Source organism: Crinia signifera, chromosome 3, assembly GCF_055691185.1.
Source record: "Crinia signifera chromosome 3, ASM5569118v1, whole genome shotgun sequence".
Taxonomy (NCBI): Eukaryota; Metazoa; Chordata; class Amphibia; order Anura; family Myobatrachidae; genus Crinia; species Crinia signifera.
The window spans coordinates 29,375,396-29,400,069 of NC_139219.1; the positions used below are offsets into that span (position 1 = coordinate 29,375,396).

General features: G+C 49.3%; 1 protein-coding gene across 1 annotated transcript in view; it reads right to left on the reverse strand.

Moving 5' to 3' along the window:
- DNAH14 (dynein axonemal heavy chain 14) overlaps positions 1 to 24,311 on the reverse strand; it is a 217,272-nt gene extending 192,961 nt beyond the window's left edge. The window contains exons 1-10 of the mRNA XM_083174857.1: positions 24,156 to 24,311; positions 16,252 to 16,419; positions 13,980 to 14,110; positions 11,936 to 12,111; positions 9,294 to 9,415; positions 8,536 to 8,697; positions 6,764 to 6,876; positions 4,927 to 4,989; positions 2,566 to 2,704; positions 1,222 to 1,353 (exon numbers count right to left, since the gene is read on the reverse strand). Coding sequence (XP_083030983.1) covers positions 1,222 to 1,353; positions 2,566 to 2,704; positions 4,927 to 4,989; positions 6,764 to 6,876; positions 8,536 to 8,697; positions 9,294 to 9,415; positions 11,936 to 12,111; positions 13,980 to 14,110; positions 16,252 to 16,419; positions 24,156 to 24,158 — 1,209 coding nt within the window. The 5' untranslated portion in view covers positions 24,159 to 24,311. The remainder of the gene's footprint in view (positions 1 to 1,221; positions 1,354 to 2,565; positions 2,705 to 4,926; positions 4,990 to 6,763; positions 6,877 to 8,535; positions 8,698 to 9,293; positions 9,416 to 11,935; positions 12,112 to 13,979; positions 14,111 to 16,251; positions 16,420 to 24,155) is intronic.
- Between the last annotated feature and the right edge of the window lie 363 nt (positions 24,312 to 24,674).

The following is a 24,674-nucleotide window of genomic DNA, read 5'->3' on the forward strand; positions in this document are numbered from 1 at the left end:
TAGTACATGTACCACTTGACCCTAGTACATGTACCACCCGACCCTAGTACATGTACCACCTGACCGTATCTGGTAAATTAACTACCTGACCCTAGTACATGTACCACCTGACTGTAGAAGAAATACCACCCCACCCTAGTACATGTACCAAATGTTTCTAACACATTTACCACATGACCCAAGTACATGTACCACCTGGCACTATTACATACACCACCCAGGTTTAGTACACATACCACCTAATTCTAATATTTGTACCACCTGACCCCAGTACTACCTGACCCTAGTACCATCTGACCCTAGTACTACCTAACCCTAGTACTACCTGACCCCAGTACTACCTGACCCTAGTACTACCTAACCCTAGAACTACCTGACCCCAGTACTACCTGACCCCAGTACTACCTGACCCTAGTACTACCTAACCCCAGTACTACCTGACCCCAGTACTACCTGACCCCAGTACTACCTGACCCCAGTACTACCTGACCCTAGTACTAACTAACCCTAGTACTACCTGACCCCAGTACTACCTGACCCCAGTACTACCTGACCCTAGTACTACCTGACCCTAGTACTACCTGACACTAGTACTACCTGACCCCAGTACTACCTGACCTAGTACTACATGACCCTAGTACTACCTAACCCTAGTACTACCTGACCCCAGTACCACCTGACCCTAGTACTACCTAACCCTAGTACTACCTGACACTAGTACTACCTGACCCCAGTACTACCTGACCCTAGTACTACCTAACCCTAGTACTACCTGACACTAGTACTACCTGACCCCAGTACTACCTGACCCTAGTACTAACTAACCCTAGTACTACCTGACCCCAGTACTACCTGACCCTATTACTACCTGACACTAGTACTACCTGACCCCAGTACTACCTGACCTAGTACTACATGACCCTAGTACTACCTAACCCTAGTACTGAGTACTGTGTCTGAGGACCCCTCTAAAACTGTAAAGGGTTAAACCAACATAGAATGAGAAGGCGTTATTTAATTTAAGCACCATATGTCTGAAGGACAATGTAACTTGCAAATGTCCTAATTACAGAAGACACATATAACTGCTTTGTACTCTGTAGTGTGTGACACTAAGATTATTGGTAGCTCAATGTTCTGATGCGCACAGACACACAATGGGATTGCACTGTATATAAAGGCAGAGAACTGAACAGCAGCTACAGTATGACGCAATGTTACCTTTAGGAAAGTCTGGGTGATGACCGGAATGATTCTCCCTCGGAGCGCCTGGAGATGGCACAGACCCTGAGTACACTGTCCCCTCTGGAGATCACAGAAGTCTTTCAGGGAATAGGTGCAAGTGTCATCCACCTGCAGGCACACAACACAGTGCACACATCACACACTGGGCCCATTCAGTAGGGCATAAAATCAAGTAACATTATGGGGGTTATTCTGGTTCACTCGGAAAGGCACAATCACTCTCTAATGGACAAAACCATATGCCCTGCAGGTGGGGCTGATGTAACATGTGCAGAGAGAGTTAGATTTGGGTGTTTTATTGTTTCTGTGCAGGGTAAATACTGGATGCTTTTTTTTTTTTACACTGCAATATAAATATCACTTTGAAGTACACACCCCACCCAAATCTAACTCTCTCTGCACATGTTACATCAGCCCCTCCTGCAGTGCACGTGGTTTTGTCCATTAGAGTGATTGGGCCTTTCCGAGTGAATCAGAATAACCCTCTATGTCTGGAACACACCATGTTGCCATGTGAGGGGAGAAAGCACATTTATACTGCAACTCATATCAAAACTCAGAGCTGATATCTCACGCCTTCCCCTCAGACGCCTGGGCACGCCCGAGTATTCCCTGCCATACCCAGGAAACGACCAGTTATCACCCACAAATGCTGGATTCCTGGCACTCACCTTGCGATACTGCTGGTAGTACGCATGCGAAGTCTATCGATAATCACCCGGCATGCAAATTTGCAGTGGTGCGATCTGGTCTGAATTAGGCCCATAGTCTTGAAGGCAGTTTCCTCACTTCAGTGACGGGAGGCTCTTCAATCTTCTAGTATTGCCCAGACCCAGATGGCTTCTAATCCTCCCCCCTTTCACTTGGTGGGCCTGGTTAATGCTACTATACAAGTTAATACCTATATAGTTGGGGCCCAGTTGCAGCACCGGGAGTGGTGATACCCGTTGCGGCCAATAGGTCTGATGCGAAAGCCCGAAAGGGTGCATGTCCTTATATGTTCTCACAGGAAGTCCCTTGCTGACATCACTATGGGGTGAGACCGCACTGGTAGTAGGGATAGGTTGGGTGTCAGAGACGTGATTGGTGGGGGGGTGACTGTATAATGAGGTGAAGCTTCTGAGTATTATGGGAAGCTATACACTGTAGCTCGGACAGCTCCTACAGTGCGGTTACCAGTGTTACAGTACATTGCACTACAGCTACTATGGGCCAGATGTACTAAGAAATTAAATGTGATAAAATGGAGAGTGATAAACCAACAGCACAAAATACGATCTAGTTACTGAACCCTTTCTCCTGATTTGGGCAGCTCATTACCTTAACAAACACAACAGGAAAATGTCCGCTCTGGTCCTTACAGTGGATATTCAAAGCTCCCTGACACAGAGACTGGAAGCGCAGCAGGCAGGCCTGGAACCATTCATCAGCCAAGAAGAGCTGCTGGAGAAGTAGCATCCTGTAACATGATCATAGTATCATTAACCGGCATTATTACCTGCAGAGTTGGCCCTGCCTAATTTGATGCCCTACCCGTGACCCATTGCTACTTATTCACATTACACCACACCATATTGCTTCTTACTCACATTACACCACACTGTATTGACCCTTATTCATACTGCACCACAAAGTAGTGTCCTTTTTACACGTTACACCACACAGTAGTGCACCTTATACACATAGTGCCACAAATAACAACCCTTGCACACATGATGCCACACAGTAATGCCCCTTACACATTATACCACACATTAGCAATGCCCTATAAACAAAATGTCACACAATAATTTTCCTTAGACATTATGCAGGGAGTCAGTCAGTGCAAGTGCATTCTGATGGACTCGGCAAAGGAGGAGCTAGGCATGCACATTTGCCCTCCTCCAGGGTAGGTGGCCATTATTTTAGTTCTGCTCCCCACACTGGCACTCCTGCTGCTGCTTGCTCAGTTGTATGAGCTGCATCCCCCTAGTCATTCTAAAAGCCATAGCCGCCTCCCCCCCCCATACATTTATTATATATTGTTTTTATCTAAATGCTCATTGCCGGGGGTTTCATGCTATTTGCCATGTGCTACATGCTCATTGCTAGGGGTTTCATGCTCCTTGCCAGGGCTTACATGCGTGTATCACAGGTTTCATGTTTGTTTCCAAGGGTTTCTTATTCATTGCCAGTGAGTTTTTTGGGGGTTACATGCCCACTGCCAGGAGCAATATATATATATATTTCAGGAGCATTATATAAATATCGCTACCCAGAATCCGTAACATAGATAGCGATATACGCTACCCAGTAGGACCTATAGCATCTGTCCATCTGTCATGTAGGACCTATAGCATCTGTCTACTCCAAGGCGGAAGCCATTTTTGAAGGGACATTTTTAGCAGATACCATGCGGATGGCCAGACCCATTTCAATCTACTGAGACCATGCGCCCCCACAGTGCCGGCTCACCCAAGCCAACGCTTAGAGTGCAGTACCATTGTTACGCCACTGGTAGAGATGTCTGTCAGGCCCAGGTAATGGGTATAGGGCCGTAGACAAGATTCCCTCCTATATATGCAACTCCTAAGTGGGGGGCACCATGCAGCAGAAGGGGGGGTGGGGCGCATACCAGCCTCTCAGTTTCTCACCTGGTTCCAACAAGCTGGATCCTCCTCCTCAGCAGCGCCATCTTCCCAGTGATATTCTGGAAAATGGCACTTGTATACTAGAGATCAAAGTCTCCGGCACAGTGCCCTCTTCCCATGGTGTCACTAGGAAGATGGCACCGCAGAGGAGACACAGATAAGTATACTCGATTTGTTAGAGAGCCAGATAATTAGAACAACCCACTCCCCTCCTTGAGTGTGGATGCAAAGGTCTACAGTGTCTAGGTAGACAATCAGGTCAACATCAAAAGATCGACAATCAGGTTGACACAAGCAAAATGTCAACATGAAAAAAAGTAGACACATGAAAAGTAGACATGAGTCAATTATTGTAGCGTGCACCTTCACTTCGCTCGCCATACTTCGGGCAGGGTGTCTCAGCACACTCAGCACAATTTACCGTTCCCAACAGTAGTCCACATTTATGTAAAAGTATGAAAGTCCAAAAAATGCAGAAATGCACTGTTGAATGTCGACAGTTTTCCAATGTAGACCTTTTGCATGTCAACCTTTTAGTAATGACCTATTGACTCTCAACGTAGACACTGTAGACCAGGGGTGGCCAAACCGGTCCTCGAGATCTACCAACGGTCCACATTTACCATATCAACTAGCTGGTGCACAGCTGTAGTCATTACTAACTGTCACATTTTCAAACCTGCTGCATTCATTTCTACTATAGATCCACAGGTTGCCTGGAAGACATGAACTGTTGGTAGATCTTGAGGACAGGTTTGGCCACCCCTGCTGTAGACCTATCAACTGGATACCCCCCTTTACCCCCTCCTCTTGGTGGCACTGGCTAGATTGGGGGTTTGATAAAATCCAACATCTTAGAAATCCTCAATTTTGTTGATCCAACCAAATGATCAGAATCAGCCAGTTGGGGATTTTTTAACTTGAAGGATTTTGTCGATATCCTCGTCAGATCACCAATCATCGATGTCCGACATGAGCATCGGGGGAATCATTCTTCTGATGTGTGGCCTACATAAGTCTACATCAGGGACCCCATTGTTCTGGCACATACCTGCTGTTGTCTGTCTTTGACCTGCGGATGTTCATTTTCCAAACTGCAAAAGCTTTCCAGAGTCTGCAGAGAAACGCGCAAGGATCATAAGAATAATATGTATTGGGCTCATCACATTGCCATTGATACAATAAGGGATTCACTCTTAAGTGTCTACAGCGTATCTTTTCACTATTTATACTGTGGTGGAACTACAAGTCCCAACGGGCCCTTTAATGCCCTGCATGCCGGGACTTGTGGTTCTCCAAGGCTTGCTGGGGCTTGTAGTTCCACAACAATACACAATAATGTATTCTATTTTTACACATTTAGGGCGGGATGTATTAATATACATCGCCGCCCTTCGCCGGCTGTCCGCTGCGATGCCAGCGCATATGTACTAACATATGCGGCTGGCATCACGATGCGGTGACAGAGGCCCCCCGCGATACCTGTACTGTGGTCTGCGGGGGGTCTCCGTCTCCTCATTGCCGCCTCCTGCTACCTACATGCCGGGGACAGCTAAGCAGGCTGTCCCCGGCGCCTCCTCCTACCCCCTGCAGCCGGAAGGACGCCCGGCTGCGTTGCTAGGGGGAGGAAAGGCTTACATTCCAGGGTCCAGGAGGACCTGCAAGAAGGTAAGCCCAAGGGAGGGGGAAAGGGGGAGGCAGCAGGGTTGCGGCGAGGTGACGGGCGGCGAAAAAGAAGCCCATAGGCTTCTATAGGGTATCGCCACCCAGAGGTGGCGATACCCTGCCTGGCGAAATCCGTGCGGCCGGGTAATAGTACATAGGAAAATGCGGTAGAACGGGGGTTTTACCGCATTTTCCCTTTAGTACATCCCGCCCTTAATCAGCCGGGGGCCACCGTCCTGGGCCAACGGGGACAGCCCTGGGCTGAAGCATGGCCCAGTAAATTCTAGAGGGATGACCCCTTTACTGGGGGGGTCCCCACTTCCCCAGGATTCCTGCCCATGCTGACCGGTCAGGGGGTGAATGCTTTGGTTGTGGGAACTTGTATAAAAAGTCTCCCCCCGTCTGTGGCATTGCCCAGCTGGCTGGTTGGGCCTGGGTGCTGGTTCTTGAAATACGGAGGACCCCTACTCGTTTTGTCCCCCTGTATTTTGGGAACCAGGGCCGGCCCTTGAGCCTGGTGCTGGTTTTATAGAATCCGGGGGACCCCTAGTCAGTTTTCCCTGTGATTTTATGGAACCAGGACCAACTCTTTGAGACCGGGGCTGGTTATGCTCAGAAGGGGGGGGCCTCACACCATTTTTTTTTCTTTATTTACACATTTTTCAAAATCGCCAATCACAACCTGGTCTGTTTGTGTGGCGATTCTAAGTAATGTTTTCTCGAATTCGCATTCCATTAAATTTGCGATTTGTATACTTTTTAATTAAATGTCACCCATTGGATTTTATGGTGCACAGCGTGTGCCAATACACCGCATTATTTGTACACAATATAGTACTATAATGAGGTCTCACAGGGTATATCTGCTGTATCACATGGGATGTTGCTATGGGTAACCAATCAGATACTGTCTATTATCTTCTAGAAGGTGCTAAATGAATAAGTAGATTCTGATTGGTTGCCCATAGCATGTGACATAGAACTCCCCCCTTAGTACATGCCCCCTCTGTCTGTGTTTGTACTAATAGTCAGTTGCAGCAGGACTGAACACCGGCCATATAATCACCTCCTGACATTGGTATATGTGTGCGCACGCATCTGCCCTGGCATAGCAGTCACATACACCCCCTAACTGGCACTTTTATGGACCCCGCTCCCCCACGTATAGGTGGGAGGTATAAACACAAGATGCCACCAAATCGGAGAATGAATGAAATATTTACCTGAACTGGGAGAACACTGGTATGTTCCTAATGGCGTAGTATCTCTCTCTCTCATATAACCACTCAGTAAGTGCTATGGTCTCCATGATCTCCGCACCAGCCACCATATAGACCTAAAATAGAGAAGGAAATGATACCTTTATCCTCCTAGGTCTAACTATATGGGATGATGTTCCTGGCCCGCTGTAAGACAGCTATAGACCTGTAATATTCCACCGTGCCACAGATTATAATGGACCGACGGAACTAAAGCGCACTGACACAGCCGACCTGAGGTGGCGCCATATTGCCAAAACTGTTTTTTTTTTTTGTGATATTTTAATTCCGCGCTGCTATACATATTTAGGATGTCGACATTTTCGATTTGCCAATGTTTTGCATGTCGGCAGTTTTTGACATTATCACTGTTGACATATATTTTAAAAATTTCCAGATTTTGGCTGTCCTTATGTCAACCTTTTGGTTGTTGACATTTTTTTACTGTGTTGGCATTCGGTCAACATTTAGGTGTCTACCATTTGATTTGATTGTTTTGAATTTCTGCTACATCTCATTTGGGTACTTTTCACCTAATAACGGTGCTGAAAATCATTTGTATGAAACAGAACTTTTCTAAGCAATACAATCTTTAAAAAAAGTAAATTTTTGGATGGAAAAACTTGTCGACGGTGCCTAGGACAAAAAAAATGTGAACTTTATCGGGGTCTCTTGTAAGAGTCTAGCAAAAAACGGGTGGGTACACCCTGCTCAGCTGATCCGTCCCTTCTGAGAAATATGTTAAGCAGGGAACAAAAATTTCGGTACTTATATGTTAGTTGGGCGCCCACTATACTGTAGTTAGTATGCTCATACCCCCACTATCCATGTCGGCGTGGAGTTGATTTTATATAGTGTGGCGAGCGCAGTGAGCCACTGAGCCCGAAGCGTGGCGAGCGTATTAAACACTCCCGAGCAGCTATCAGCAGGGCCGGACAGGGGCGGTCGCCCCCAGGGCCCCCACACATCAGGGACCCTGCTGCGCAGAGGTGGGTGGGTAGCAGGCAGCAGGGTCGGGCAGTGTGGGGCCGCAGGGGGTCCCTGTGGCAGATGGGAAGTTAGTGGCGGGGTCGATGCGGCAGATGGGAAATAGTAGCGGTATTGTTGGCGCGGGAAGTGGCTGCTGAATGTAAAACCATATTTTGAAAAGACTGGCCGGCCGTTTATTGGCTGAGAGAATTCTCTCAGCCAATCAGATGGGAGGCTGCTGATTGGCTGAGAGAATTCTCTTAGCCAATAAATGGCCGGCCAGACTTTTCAAAATATAGTTGCACGTTCAGCAGCTGCTTCCCACCCCGCCAATACCGCTACTAGTTCCCATCCGCCGCAGGGACCCCGCCGCTGATTGCCCATCCGCCGCAGGGACCCCGCTGCCTCCATAGTGCTGCATGGACCCCGCTGCGTCGCTGCCCGGATCCCCGCTGCCTGGACCCTACGCTGCCCAGGTACCACCTGTCTCCGTCTCTGACTGTGTTGTCCAGGGCCCCCACAGACCTTAATCCGGCGCTGCTGATAGGTAATATATGTACCAAGCTTAATATGTAACGTCTCAGCCTACCATGGGGGCGGGGGCTGGACCATGTTATTACTTTCAGCCCACCCAGGGGTGGACTTGGGCCAATGCCCACTTGCCTGTGTTTGCATCGCATGTGACAACGTCAGGTAAGTGGTTGAGGAGGGGTTATTTCTGGTTACATAGGAAAACACTATGACTTGTATGTCTAATACAATCTTACCTTAGATACTCGCGAAGCACTAACTGTCCAGTACAGGTCGCAGTGAACAGCGGCGGCTGCCGGAACCACCTGGAGATCGTACGGATCATACCGAGCGGTGGAACAGTTGCAACATCTGGGCAGACAGTACACAAACTCTCCTCTGTCTTCTTTTATTTTTACCTGAAGTAACAAGACATACAGGGGCTGATGTATCAAGCAGTGAAACGAGTATAGAAACCTACCGGTGGAGATGTTGCCCATAGCAACTGACATTTTTTTTATGTAATAATACACAAAAGGCCTGATTCTGAGTTGGACAACATGATGTCTGTGTCTGCGTCTTTTCCTGCTACAGGTGCTAATGCCGCGCCAAGCCCCTCTGTTATGTCTGGGGTGCCACCATCGCACCATTGAACAGCGAAGCACCTGAGTTGGGTGACATGACTGTGGCACTCCCATAACACAAAGCTCCTCTGTGCATCTGTACAGCCACAAAAGATAACCTTTGATGCTTTCACCCCAATGGTCATCTCTGTTTTTTGACTAACTGGACCATGGGCCAATCAGAACCTGGGGGTGGGGCTTCACAGGTGCCATGGGCGGAGCAATGCTCCATTTCCTGACAACAACAAAAAAATCAGTTATACTGTGTCATTGATGGAGGGAAGCCATCGTTCTCCCCATCAAAGGAAAAAGTATTCAATATCAGCCATAAGCTATCGATGATTAGGAATCTATGGTGGATGGCCATCCTTATGTCTCAGTGTAAATGTTACCTCTAGCAGTCGCTTATATTTATCAGCCTCTGATCTTCTCGTTTCCGCAGCCAAACTCGGAAACTCTGTTTTCCAGCCGAGACGGGATCGAAGTCTTTGAATGTGCGATATGGCGCTGTCATCTGGACATAAGGTGATGGAATAGAAATGAAATGAAATAGGGTGCAATTTTTATACATTGTGTGATTTTTTGGGGTCAAAAACGGACGAATTTGCACGGTTTGCGAAAATCGCACTTGTAATAATGTGCAAATTGTGGTAAAATTCGCATGTTTTGACCTGTCTAAACAATCGCACATTTCTCATGTGCGATATGGTGTGATTTTTAGACAGTCTAAAAAATGGCATCTTACTACACATCGCGCATCATTTTTTATTTGAATTTATATAACTAATGTGAGCGACTCTGGCATTTATAGCAGACATTTTGAACATCTCTCACAGAGACGTTGGCACTCAAAGGGTTAGGAAGGTAACAGTGGCGTAGCTACATATGTGGCAGACCCTGCGGTGGCTTGGGGGAGCGGCGCCAGTGAGGTCTGTGGTGGGCACCGCTGGCTGAACTGAAGGACGACTGAGGCAGCAGTGAGCGCTGAGCTGGTCCCACTCCATGCATATCTAATGAGTGGGGACCCAGCGCAGTGTATATTTAATGAGCGTGTCCCTGCCCCGTGCATATGCTCAGCGCTCACTGCTGCCTGGGTCGCCTGTCAGCTCAGCCAGTGGCGCCCATAGGGGGGGGGGGCGCCGGAATTTTTTGGCAGGGGGGAGAAAAATTTCTAACTACCCCACTGGAAAGAAAAAAAAAAAAATGGGCGAAATGTAGTAAGGTGAGATTTTTTTTGACTCACCATATCGATTTTCGAGACAGGTCAAAACATGCAAATTTTACCGCAATTTGCATGTTAGTACATGTGTGACTTTCAGAAAACGTGTGATTTTGCCCTTTTTTGTCCCAAAAATCTCGCAGATGTCTAAAAATCGCACCTTATTACATTCGCCCAAAATATATGTTTTTAATTAAAACAACACATTGGGTGACATTCTATGGGGTGAGATAAATAGACTTTTGCGAATTTTTTCGCAAAAAGGGCCGAAACCGCATTTTTTTCCATTTTCGCATATTTAATGAGCTCCGAAAATGTGAAAAAAATACGATTTTTGCCAACAAGTTGGACACACTGGAAATGCGATGGCTGCTTTTCGCAGCACATCGCATCCAGATGTTTTCACATAGAAAAGTATACAAATCGCATATTTAATGGTATGCGATTTGTATAAAGTGTGACTATAATTCGCCCAAAAATCAGACCAGGTTCTGATGGGCGAATTAGCCAGAACCCTACACAGATCGCAATGTTCTGTGCAGGTTTCTGGTGAAAAAAAAAAATAAACAGTTAAAATAATAAAAAAACGAACGCGGGGTCTCCCGCCAGAGCATAACCGGCGAGGATGGCGATGTCGTCGCCGGGGACCAAGTGAGTAGGATTTCCTTCCTCAGGTACCCCTGTGGACTTCATCGGATCCTGGACCCCGGACCAGCCCCGAAACCCCAGGACCAGCCCCGGAACCAGGACCAAGGCCCCGGAACCGGACTCTTCTGCCCTGGAGCCCCGGAGCCCGGACCCAGGATCCAGGGACCGACCTACGGGCTCAAGGTAGGTAAGTATCAGTGTGTGTGGGCTGTGTATGTATTAAACTTTTATTTTTCAGGGTGTCAGTGTGTTTTATTTCACTATTTTTTGTACTGTAGAACTACAAGTGCCAGCGGGCCCTTTAATGCCCCGCATGCTGGGACTTGTGGTTCTCCAAGTCCCAGCATGCGGGGTAGGCTTGCTGGGACTCATAGTTCGCCAGTAGAAAACAATAGTTTATCTTCTTTTTTTTACACTATCCATCAGCCCGATGCCCACCGCCCAGGGGCATCGGGGACAGCCCCGGACTTTCAGCATGGGCTGGTAAGTCCTGGAGGGGGGGGACCCCTTCATTGGGGGGGTCCCCACTTCCCCAGGACCCCTGCCCATGCTGACCAGCCACAGGGATAATGCTTTGGCCGCGGGACCTTATATAATAAGTGTCCCCCGGCTGTGGCATTACCCTGCTGGCTGGTTGGGTCCGGTGCTGGTTCTTAAAATACGGGGGACCCCTAGTCATTTTGTCCCCCGTATTTTGGGAACCAGCGCCGGACCTTGAGCCTGGTGCTGGTTTCATTAAATCAAGGGGACCCCTATTTGTCGGGGACCCTGATTTTATGTCACCAGCACCGGCTCAATGAGCCCGGGGCTGGTTATGCTCTGGCGGGGGACCCCGCGCGCGTTTTTTTTTTAATTTGCGCTTTCCTGCAAACGTGCGATTTTCAGACATGAAAATCGCACATTTTCAGGACTAAAGACATCGCACCACCGCGCACCTATTCGCACTATTTGGCCCGTTTTTCGCATCTCATTAAATATGCGAAAAACGGCCCAATCTTGCGATTTGAAAAAGGGCGAAGTGGTGCGATAAAAAAAACGCGCATTTATCTCATCCCATAGAATGTCACCCATAGTATTTTCACTGTATGTTAGAAATTAATAAAAGATCATTGTGACAATGAATGTAGTTGTACAAGTGGATATTGGGGATGTTTGTGACTTTGTTACCGCTTGCATTGTCCTGACAGTCAGTCTGCAGCCGGCCGGGGAGTTGCAGCATCTCCCCTGCAGCCACATCCGTCACTACAAAGTGGCTCTGAAGGTCTTTATTCCTCCTCTCTCCTGTGTTCCCGGATGGTCTTGTGTCCTCGGGGCTCCGACTACTGATCAGTCCACCTCTGTGCCTGCAGGAAGAGAACAATGGTTTCTGATCCACCAAGGTGTTCTGTATGCTAGGTACATACACAAATCACCAAGTCTGGAACACAGTAGCACAATACAATGCTATAAATCACATCTCTGCCAAATAGTATTCTAACCTGTGGGACAGATTCAGTAAAGCAAGGAACTTTGCGTCTGGAACAAACCATGGGGCCGATTCAGAAGTGATCGCTGCTATGCAAATTCGCAAGGCGGATGATTATCGATACACTGCTCAGGCAAATGGGCCGCAATGCTCGTGTGCAATGCCTGTTAGCGAAGGAATCCTGCTACATTTTTCCTTCATTAGCCCTTCACAAGGTGATTGACAGGAAGTTGGCGTCTGGGGGTGGTGACCGGCCGCTTAGTGGGAGTGCTTAAAGAAAAATGCAGGGGTGACAGAAAAACGCTAGACGAGCCTAGGAAAATGCAGGCGCAGCCAAACATTCTAGGGGAGAGTGTGTGACGTCAGCACCAGGCCGGATATGCCTGTATTAGGGGGGGTGTGTGACATCAGCACCAGGCCGGATGTGCCTGTATTAGGGGAGGGTGTGTGACATCTGCTCCAGGCCGGATATGCCTGTATTAGGGGAGGGTGTGTGATGTCAGCACCAGGCCGGATATGCCTGTATTAGGGGAGGGTGTGTGAAGTCAGCACCAGGCCGGATATGCCTGTATTAGGGGAGGGTGTGTGACGTCAGCACCAGGCCGGATATGCCTGTATTAGGGGAGAGTGTGTGACGTCAGCACCACGCCGGATATGCCTGTATTAGAGGAGAGTGTGTGACATCAGCTCCAGGCCGGATATGCCTGTATTAGGGGAGAGTGTGTGACGTCAGCACCAGGCCGGATATGCCTGTATTAGAGGAGAGTGTGTGACATCAGCTCCAGGCCGGATATATCTGTATTAGGGGAGGATGTGTGACGTCAGCACCACGCCGGATATGCCTGTATTAGAGGAGAGTGTGTGACATCAGCTCCAGGCCGGATATATCTGTATTAGGGGAGGATGTGTGACGTCAGCACCATGCCGGATATGCCTGTATTAGAGGAGAGTGTGTGACATCAGCTCCAGGCCGGATATGCCTGTATTAGGGGAGAGTGTGTGACGTCAGCACCAGGCCGGGTGTGCCTGTATTAGGGGAGGGTGTGTGACACCAGCACCAGGCCGGATATGCCTGTATTAGGGGAGGGTGTGTGACATCAGCACCAGGTCGGATATACCTGTATTAGGGGAGAGTGTGTGATGTCAGCACCAGGCCGGATATGCCTGTATTAGGGGAGGGTGTGTGACGTCAGCTCCAGCCCGCATATGTTTGTAGTCATTGCGGCCGCCGAGTAAGGTGGGTATTCAATCTTGGGCCACGGCTGTCGAGCTGGCCCGACAGCCGTGACCCTGTCCCATTCTCTGTCTGCTCGACCATGAAAAAGCAGGTGGGATTCATTGTCCCGCCTGCATCCGGTTTAGAAGGGAGCGTGGCCGCAAGCTGCGGCCAGGAAGAGGCAAGCTGCAGCCGGGAGCTCGTCACTTCCCAGCCGTTCTCGGTAGAACGAGCCCGACTGCTTGTGAAGTCAGGCTCGTTCTGCCGAGCTCTCCTGTTCAATGCTGTCGAGGAAGACAACATTGAATAGGGCCCTGCAGCTATCTCCCCCGTCGGGAGATGGCTGCGGGAGATCGAATACCCCCATAAGTCTCTGACTACTCTGAGATGACTGGTGCCTAGTGGGGAAATCATTCCATGGTGAGCGGCTTACGGATGGATTTTGACAGGCTTTTAACTAGCACACATATATCTATATCTATATCTACATCTATATATATACTGTATAGAGAGTAAAGCGAATCTGTTACATGTCATCCTCTTTGTTGTGCTCTCTCAGCCTCCGTGCGTTTCTTCTCCTTCCGTCCTCTCTGCAGATAGAAGTGCGGATAACAGAATAATGCGCATCCATAGTCCCCGGCGGTGGCTTTGGAATAAAACTCTGAAAGTAAAAGAAACCCCACAGAATGACATGATGAGGTATAGAAATGCCAACGTAAAATAAACCCTAAATCCTGAGGGTCTGGGAAAAGGCGCTGCCAGACGCAGGTTCCAGTGTAATTCGGGCCACATAAGTCGTAATTCAGAGTACACTATGGGCCCGATTCAAACGTGCTTGCTATGCTGAGTATATCCGCTGCCTCGTGAGCAGGTAAACGCCGCCCTGCCTAACGCCCCCCCCCCCCACTGCCCGAACTCGCCCGCTACGCCGCGGATTTCTATGTATCTACATTGCGCAAGTGAATCTGATTCTAAATAAGCCCCCAAATGTTATATAAGATGGAAAACATTGATGTGACTCCATGCTTTGATCCATAATCCCTTTGCTGGAGAAGGTGGAGCAGAGCCGCCGAAACCTGCTGCCAATGTACCTGGTCACATGACACATATACTACCCACAATGCAAGGGGACAACATGAAAGATCCAAACCTGGAACCATACATTGAGCATTACAGTCACTGGTGCCAATTCAGAGACTTATGTTCGGTCGGGCGGCATTTACGTATTCGCTAGGCTGCAGACATACGCAGCATTGCGAACAGCTCTGAATCAGGCCCGTTATTATTGGGTAAATTTACTAAGATGGGAGTTCTATTAAAGATGGGATTGCAACCAATCAGAGTCTACTTTTTTTAGTACCTTCTAGAATCTGGTTGGTTGCTACAGGTAACATCCCGTCTTGAATAGAACCTTAGAACCTTAGTAAATTTACCCTAATGGGACCTGTAGGATCAGTGTCACTATATACGGAGCAAATTTACTAAAGCTTCTAAAGTGTAACTTCTCATTATCAAGAGGATGTTGTCCGTAGCAACCAGGCTCCGTCTATCCTTTCTCTATTGCATCCTAGATAATGACAGACAGAATATGATGGTTGCTATGCTCAACATCACCTCTTTTACTTTTTGGAAACTTTTTTAGGGTGGCGACACTCCTGGAGGCCTGAAATGCCCAAATCCAGCTGTTCAGTCATCAGGTTCATACAACCGAATAACGATATTGATGAGCAGAACGATGACAGTGAATCATGGCAAAGATCACCATCTAGACAATTTGGTTTATAACTACTGCACTGGCTGACCAGCTCGGTTAGTAGATCAGATTCACAGTCCTACTCTGTAGAAACAGCCGCTGAGTCTTTGTAAAGGACCTTATTCTGGTTGACACGCAGCCCTGTGAAGTTCACAGGGCTGCGTGTCTTTTTAAGCCCGCCCTCTGTTTGCAGGGCGAATTCCCCTGCATGGCTGCGAATGGATGTTTTGCATAAACCGCCATTCGCAGCCTAGGGGGCGAGACCCACATAGTTCGCCACTCTCAGGTGTCTTAGCTTTGGGTGTGCCCTGTACGAGGACAGGACGGGCAGCTGACATCCGGTGATGTCAGCTGCCCCCCAACCCCCCCCCCCCCCCCCCGCAACTCGCGTAATTGGGGCATTACCACGATAACGCCCAGCATTCTCATGGGCTTTCCCATGGGCGCATCCCCTGACCCGCCACCTCCCCCCCCCCCGCGCGCCTGCTGCGTGAGAGCGCCCGCCAGCCAAACACTCTATTCGCCATGGCCACTCACACAGCAGAATAAAAACATTGCGGTCCCGTGCAAATTCGCATGGGAGCGCATAAAGCAGAATAAGGTCAAAAATTTACAAAATTGGGTTAAAAGATGTCGACTGCTGACTTCTGTGATCCACTGCAGACTCTGCAGATGTAAATCTGTGAATGAGGCCCTCCGTGTGAGAATATTAGACACAAGGGGCTACTACGGACCCTGGCACCGCAGTACAGCGGCCGACGGCTCGCTGTTATATTGCGATCAGGACTTTGCCCATTATTCTGGTTCACTCGCAAAGGCAAATTCCTTCTCAAATCTAATTCTCTCTGCACATGTTACATCTGCCCCACCTGCAGTGCACATGGTTTTGTCCATTTGAGAAGGAATTTGCCTTTGCGAGTAAACCAGAATAAGGGCCTTTATCTCTGAGGCAGCGAGTTTAAATGCTGCAAAATGTTATATTTGCAGAAACTCACTGACGTATAGGAACAGACACTTATTTTTTATCTTAATAGAAGAGGATTGCTCACCAGTGTGTGACTCCGCTCGTTAGCGCTGACAGCTTGTGTATGTATCACAGTCTTCCTCGATGCCATCTGGAGCACATCTGAATTCTCCGCTCCAAGATGCAGCCGTGAAAGCAGATCTGTCATTGGCCGCGGTCTGCGCTCAGCCATGTGCATTGCGTGTCTCTCGTCCTGAGGTCCAACAAAGAACGAAAGCAGAATAATAAAACAAAGTAACTATTCAGCAGCGTAACATATTAGACACAAAATACAAACATAAAATATGTGCTATAATAGTACTATATACATACCTCCCAACTGTCCCGTTTTTTGGGGACGTTCCCGTGTCCCACCCAGGTCCGGCAGTGTCCCGTAGCGTGGGGGGCAGTTGGGAGTCCCTATGGTGCCTATACAGTGCACCATAGCACATCTCCCCCACACAATTTTCATAAGGGTCCCATTTGGTATGGGGTCATTAGGCAGTGGCGTAGCTAAGTTTTGGGCGCCCCCCCGCCGCCCATGCAAACCCCCCCCCCCCCCCCAATCCCCCGCAGCCTAACCTATCGCGCTGGTCCCGGCGGCTCCGTTCTTCCGCTGAGGACCACCACAAAATGGCTGCCCCCATACAGCAGACAGTTTCAGAGAACAGTGTGCTATATGGGGGCGGCCATTTTGTGGTGGTCCTCAGCAGAAGAACGGAGCCGCCGGGACCAGCGAGATAGGTAAATCTGCGGGGGATTGGGGGGGGGGGGGGGGTGTAACTATAGAACCGCAGCCCCCGGCGCCCCCACATGCACAGCGCCCCCCCCTGCGGTGCTATAGTTACGCCGCTGTCATTAGGTCAACAGTGAATACTGTAGGTAGAATAGGTAGACACAATTGCGTCATTGTGGCCACGACCCCCATACAATGCAATGCCGGGGGTGTTGTGGGAGACGGCCAGCATTCCGGGAGACTTGCCTTCCTTTCCGTGGGGCTGGGAGGGGAACCTGATTTTCGGGACCTTCCCTTCCATTCCGGGAGGGTAGGCAACCCTGATATGACAGGTGCAGAGATTTAGATTTGGGTGGGGTCTGTTCAAACTGAATTCTAAATTAATTAAAATTCTAAAGTGTAACAATAAAGCTGTGTAATATCTGTGGGCTGCAGCGATATAAATGGGTTTTATGCTTTACTGAATCCGTCGCTATATATCAGGGTCTGTGCCATGCTATGCGGACTATGTCAACAGGCACTAGGCTGACACCTGAAAATGGTCAACATACCATAGGTCGACATTGCCAGAAGGTCGACAAAAGCTTAAGGTTGACATGGACATGGTCCATACTCAAAAGGTTGACACGCGTTTTTCACCAGGGGGGGGGGGGGGGGGGGGGTTGTGTACACCGACCCGGGCTGTCCAATCACAGAAGCCCTTGTCAATTGGTTTCCAGAAGTGCTGTTTTTATCCGGCTCTCTGCTCCCCTGTCATCTATCCCTGTGTCCCGGCTCCCCTGTCATCTATCCCTGTGTCCCGGCTCCCCTGTCATCTATCCCTGTGTCCCGGCTCCCCTGTCATCTATCCCTGTGTCCCGGCTCCCCTGTCATCTGTCCCCGCGTACTGGCTCCCCTCTCCCCTGGTGTGCCCCTGGTGAGCTTAATTATTTTTTTTTCTGGATGGGGTTCGTTCTGCGGCAGCTGGCCTGGCCTGGGGGAGGGGGGGGTGCGTGGGTGACAGTGCCTCTCTCAGTACCACCACCGCACATCACTGTGGTATACACTGTGCCTGACACTGGGATACATTGGTATAGACTGTGCCTGACACTGGTATACACTGCGCCTGACACTTGTATATACTGCGCCTGACACTTGTATACACTGCGCCTGACACTTGTATACACTGCGCCTGACACTTGTATACACTGCATCTGACACTGGTATACACTGCGCCTGACACTGGTATACACTGCGCCTGACACTGGTATACACTGTGCCTGACACTGGTATACCCTGCGTCTGACACTGGTATACACTGCGCCTGACACTGGTATACACTGGGCCTGACACTGTTATACACTGCGCCTGACACTGGTATACACTGCGCCTGACACTGGTATACACTGCGCCTGACACTGGTATACACTGCATCTGACACTGGTATACACTGCATCTGACACTGGTATACACTGCGCCTGACACTGGTATACCCTGCGTCTGACACTGGTATACACTGCGCCTGACACTGGTATACCTTGCGTCTGACACTGGTATACACTGTATCTGACACTGGTATACCCTGGTATACACTGCGCCTGACACTGTTATACTCTGCGCCTGACACTGGTATACACTGCATCTGACACTGGTATACCCTGGTATACACTGCGTCTGACACAGGTATACACTGTGCCTGACATTGGTATACCCTGCGTCTGACACTGGTATACACTGTGTCTGACACTGGTATACCCTGCACCTGAGACTGGTATACACTGCGTCTGACACTGGTATACCCTGCACCTGACACTGGTATACACTGCGCCTGACACTGGTATACACTGGTATACCCTGCGTCTGACACTGGTATACACTGCACCTGACAATGGTATACATTGCGCCTGACACTGGTATACACTGCATCTAACACTGGTATACCCTGCGCCTGACACTGGTATACACTGCACCTGACACTGGTATACACTACGCCTGACACTGGTATATACTGTGTCTGACACTGGTATACACTGCGCCTGACACTGGTATACACTGCGCCTGACACTGGTATACACTGCAACCTGACACTGGTATACACTGCAACCTGACACTGGTATACAAGGCAACCTGACACTGGTATACACTGCGTCTGACACTGGTATACACTGCGTCTGACACTGGTATACACTGCAACCTGACACTGGTATACACTGCGTCTGACACTGGTATACACTGCAACCTGACACTGGTATATACTGCAACCTAACACTGGTATACACTGCGTCTGACACTGTTATACACTGTGTCTGACACTGGTATACACTGCAACCTGACACTGGTATACACTGTGTCTGACACTGGTATACACTGCAATCTGACACTGGTATACACTGCGTCTGACACTGGTATACACTGTGTCTGACACTGGTATACACTGCAACCTGACACTGGTATACACTGCGTCTGACACTGGTATACACTGCAACCTGACACTGGTATACACTGCGCCTGACACTGGTATACACTGCGCCTGACACTGGTATACAAGGCAACCTGACACTGGTATACACTGCGTCTGACACTGGTATACACTGCGCCTGACACTGGTATACACTGCGCCTGACACTGGTATACACTGTGCCTGACACTGGTATACCCTGCGTCTGACACTGGTATACACTGCGCCTGACACTGGTATACACTGGGCCTGACACTGTTATACACTGCGCCTGACACTGGTATACACTGCGCCTGACACTGGTATACACTGCGCCTGACACTGGTATACACTGTTTCTGGCACTGGTATACACTGCATCTGACACTGGTATACACTGCATCTGACACTGGTATGCACTGCGCCTGACACTGGTATACCCTGCGTCTGACACTGGTATACACTGCGCCTGACACTGGTATACCTTGCGTCTGACACTGGTATACACTGTATCTGACACTGGTATACCCTGGTATACACTGCGCCTGACACTGTTATACTCTGCGCCTGACACTGGTATACACTGCATCTGACACTGGTATACCCTGGTATACACTGCGTCTGACACAGGTATACACTGTGCCTGACATTGGTATACCCTGCGTCTGACACTGGTATACACTGTGTCTGACACTGGTATACCCTGCACCTGAGACTGGTATACACTGCGTCTGACACTGGTATACCCTGCACCTGACACTGGTATACACTGCGCCTGACACTGGTATACACTGGTATACCCTGCGTCTGACACTGGTATACACTGCACCTGACAATGGTATACATTGCGCCTGACACTGGTATACACTGCATCTAACACTGGTATACCCTGCGCCTGACACTGGTATACACTGCACCTGACACTGGTATACACTACGCCTGACACTGGTATATACTGTGTCTGACACTGGTATACACTGCGCCTGACACTGGTATACACTGCGCCTGACACTGGTATACACTGTGCCTGACACTGGTATACACTGCGTCTGACACTGGTATACACTGCAACCTGACACTGGTATACACTGCGCCTGACACTGGTATACACTGCGCCTGACACTGGTATACAAGGCAACCTGACACTGGTATACACTGCGTCTGACACTGGTATACACTGCGCCTGACACTGGTATACACTGCGCCTGACACTGGTATACACTGTGCCTGACACTGGTATACCCTGCGTCTGACACTGGTATACACTGCGCCTGACACTGGTATACACTGGGCCTGACACTGTTATACACTGCGCCTGACACTGGTATACACTGCGCCTGACACTGGTATACACTGCGCCTGACACTGGTATACACTGTTTCTGGCACTGGTATACACTGCATCTGACACTGGTATACACTGCATCTGACACTGGTATACACTGCGCCTGACACTGGTATACCCTGCGTCTGACACTGGTATACACTGCGCCTGACACTGGTATACCTTGCGTCTGACACTGGTATACACTGTATCTGACACTGGTATACCCTGGTATACACTGCGCCTGACACTGTTATACTCTGCGCCTGACACTGGTATACACTGCATCTGACACTGGTATACCCTGGTATACACTGCGTCTGACACAGGTATACACTGTGCCTGACATTGGTATACCCTGCGTCTGACACTGGTATACACTGTGTCTGACACTGGTATACCCTGCACCTGAGACTGGTATACACTGCGTCTGACACTGGTATACCCTGCACCTGACACTGGTATACACTGCGCCTGACACTGGTATACACTGGTATACCCTGCGTCTGACACTGGTATACCCTGCGTCTGACACTGGTATACACTGCACCTGACAATGGTATACATTGCGCCTGACACTGGTATACACTGCATCTAACACTGGTATACCCTGCGCCTGACACTGGTATACACTGCACCTGACACTGGTATACACTACGCCTGACACTGGTATATACTGTGTCTGACACTGGTATACACTGCGCCTGACACTGGTATACACTGCGCCTGACACTGGTATACACTGCGCCTGACACTGGTATACACTGCAACCTGACACTGGTATACACTGCAACCTGACACTGGTATACAAGGCAACCTGACACTGGTATACACTGCGTCTGACACTGGTATACACTGCGTCTGACACTGGTATACACTGCAACCTGACACTGGTATACACTGCATCTGACACTGGTATACACTGCAACCTGACACTGGTATATACTGCAGCAGCAACCTAACACTGGTATACACTGCATCTGACACTGGTATACACTGTGTCTGACACTGGTATACACTGCAACCTGACACTGGTATACACTGCGTCTGACACTGGTATACACTGCAACCTGACACTGGTATACACTGCGTTTGACACTGGTATACACCGCACCTGACACTGGTATATACTGCAACCTAACACTGGTATACACTGCGTCTGACACTGGTATACACTGCGTCTGACACTGGCATACACTGCGCCTGACACTGGTATACACTGCGCCTGACACTGGTATACACTGCGCCTGACACTGGTATACCCTCAGTGGCGTAACTACTGTAAGGCAGCCCCAGCTGCCGATTTAGGGGAGCAAGGGGCAGCGGGGTCTGTGGGGGTGCCGGCACCCGCTCGACGCACTGATATGCTGCTGCCCACTGACTGAGTACTGGAGGCGAGTCAGCCGCAGCGCGGGTGTGGCCATAGCAAAGATGACAAATTCCCCCCCCCCCCCCCCCCCACTGATTCAACTGACTGTACATAGAGCCGGCTATTGGCTACTGTGTACATGGGTGTGCTGGGGCGGCCTGGGATGTGTCTGAGCCAAGGAAAGCAGCAGTGTCTGCTGGTCTCTCTTCCTCTCTCCTGCTTCAGCTTCTCCGTTATGCGTGTGACGTCATCACCTCACACGCTGGGGAAACACGCAGGAGAGGAGCCTGGGGGTGGGGGGGCACAAACTTTTTGGCAGGGGGGAGCAAAATTTATAGTTACGCCACTGTATACCCTGTGATTGCCCTGCACTCCGCTGCTGTATTACAGCTAATCAGGGAATAACAGTTCTACCGATCTCCATAATTAGAAAATAATCAAACACGCGACGGGTTCCTGCTGTCGACGCGCAATTACTGATCTGAATACTCTACAGCGCGAGTTTATTATCTTTATATTACCGGGTAAATTACACAATGCGATACATTTCTGGAGAACACAATCAGTTTTTTTAAATTATTTAATTATGCATGAATTATCTAATTAACAATCTGATAAAGGGAAATTGCTAAATGAAATATCTGGGGAAAATATAGACATTTTCTGTAGCTGAATAATAAGTGATTAGTTGGATCTTGTGGTGGCTTCCAGTGCCCGGTGTGATCCATTCCCTGTCCTGTGGGACGGAACACTGCAGCTTGAAAATTACCCCCCGGCTTGTCCATAGGACCCAAACCACTGCTACCTGCTGGCTGCTCATGACCCCGCCCCCTCGTGACAGTCCTGCCTACGCTCCCCATTCATTGGGAGGCTCCTGTTTCTTTATATAGTCTCCTGCCGCTCTGCAACCTTTCTTGTGGACTGCACATGTGCGAGTCTGAAAATGGCGGGAAGGAGAGCTACAAGGGAGACATCACAATGTCATGATGGGTGACTTCATGTTACTTAAAAGTCATCCATCGCGGGGTAGTGGGTAGGTATGGCTGTCGGCTACCGGTGCACAGGAGAAAAGTCTATGTAGAGTCTAGTGTGTGGCCTCTCCTCACCCCATGGTTGCCAGTTTAAATGTCCCTGGAGGGGACAGACAGAGATTCGGCTACTGCCGCATCCAGTCTGCACAACCATGGGACTACCCCAGCAGTTGATGCTCTCATTCACTGCGCATAGGCTGCGTATGTGTACGCAATTGCAAATTAATCTCTTTTCATCCCTGGGCGGCTGATTCTCTCGCTAACGTCAGCAGATGTGTAGCCTAGAGAATCGCAATAGCGTGCAAACATGAATAAGGCCCTGAACCTGTGACAAAAAGTCTGTCTGTAACACAGGTGACATATGTAGTGGGAAGCCCAGGAGTATTGTGCACCTACTGGAAGAGGGTCATGTTGGTGGAGTTGTTACCACCAAAGACCAGCGTACTGCCATAGGCCAGCAGCGTACCAGCAGCGTACCGCCATAGGCAGCCCAAGCAGTGGCTTGGGGGAGCCAGCGCTGTGGGGGTCTCTGCAGATTCCAATGGGTATGGCCATCAATATGGATCCTGCTGAAAATGTCCCTCCAAAAATGGCCACCACCCTGGAGGAGACAGATGCTAGAGGTCCTACTGGGTAGCATATATCGCTATATGGAATATAAATATTGCCCCTGGCAATGCCGCAATGTACACCCCCGGAGCACATAACTTCCTTGCCAACAAGCAGGTAACCCTCTGTTAAAAAGCAAAAAACACAGTCAATGAGTAAGAAACCCCTGGAAACGAGCATGTAACCCCTGTGTGTGTGTGTGTGTGTGTGTGTGTGTGTGTGTGTGTGTTGTGTGTGTGTGTGTGTGTGTGTGTGTATATATATATATATATATATATATATATATATAGCTATCTATCTTACTATCTATCTATCTATCTATCTATCTATCTATCTATCTATCTATCTATCTATCTATCTACATACACAAATACATACATACATACATACATACATACATACATACATACATACATACATACATACATATCTAAAGCAGCAATCAACTGAGCCAGTACACCACTCACCATGGCTTGGCTGGGCAGTGATTCCCCAGTAAGCAGGTCAGTATACACAGTATATACCCCCTGCCCTGACAGGTTCCAGGCAAGTTCCAGGCATTCAGGAGTTGTTGTGATTTCTTCCCTCTCTGCAAGGAGACGCTGCCCGGCGTTGCCCTGGAAACCAGGGGGTGGTTACAGGGCAGGCCGGGCCCCGCCCACTCCCCCGGGTGCTGACACTGAAGCTCAGCAGCACAGAGATGTCATCTGACTTCCATGCAGAAGTGAGGGAGGAGCGCACAGTGGCTGCACTCTCCCTCCCTGTGTCATCCGGGCACAGTGACAGCAGCCCCTGAGCTGTGTGATGCAGGTAAATGCCCAACACTGTGCCAATGGCTGGGGAAGGGGCTATGTTCAGTGCAAGCTTGCAATAGTATTAGTTTGAAGCAGAGTCTCATGGCTGTCACCTGCTGTACTAATGGGCACTTTGGTTCACAGGTTGGTCCACAGGTTGATACACTTTTGGGATACGGTCACTAGGTTGAC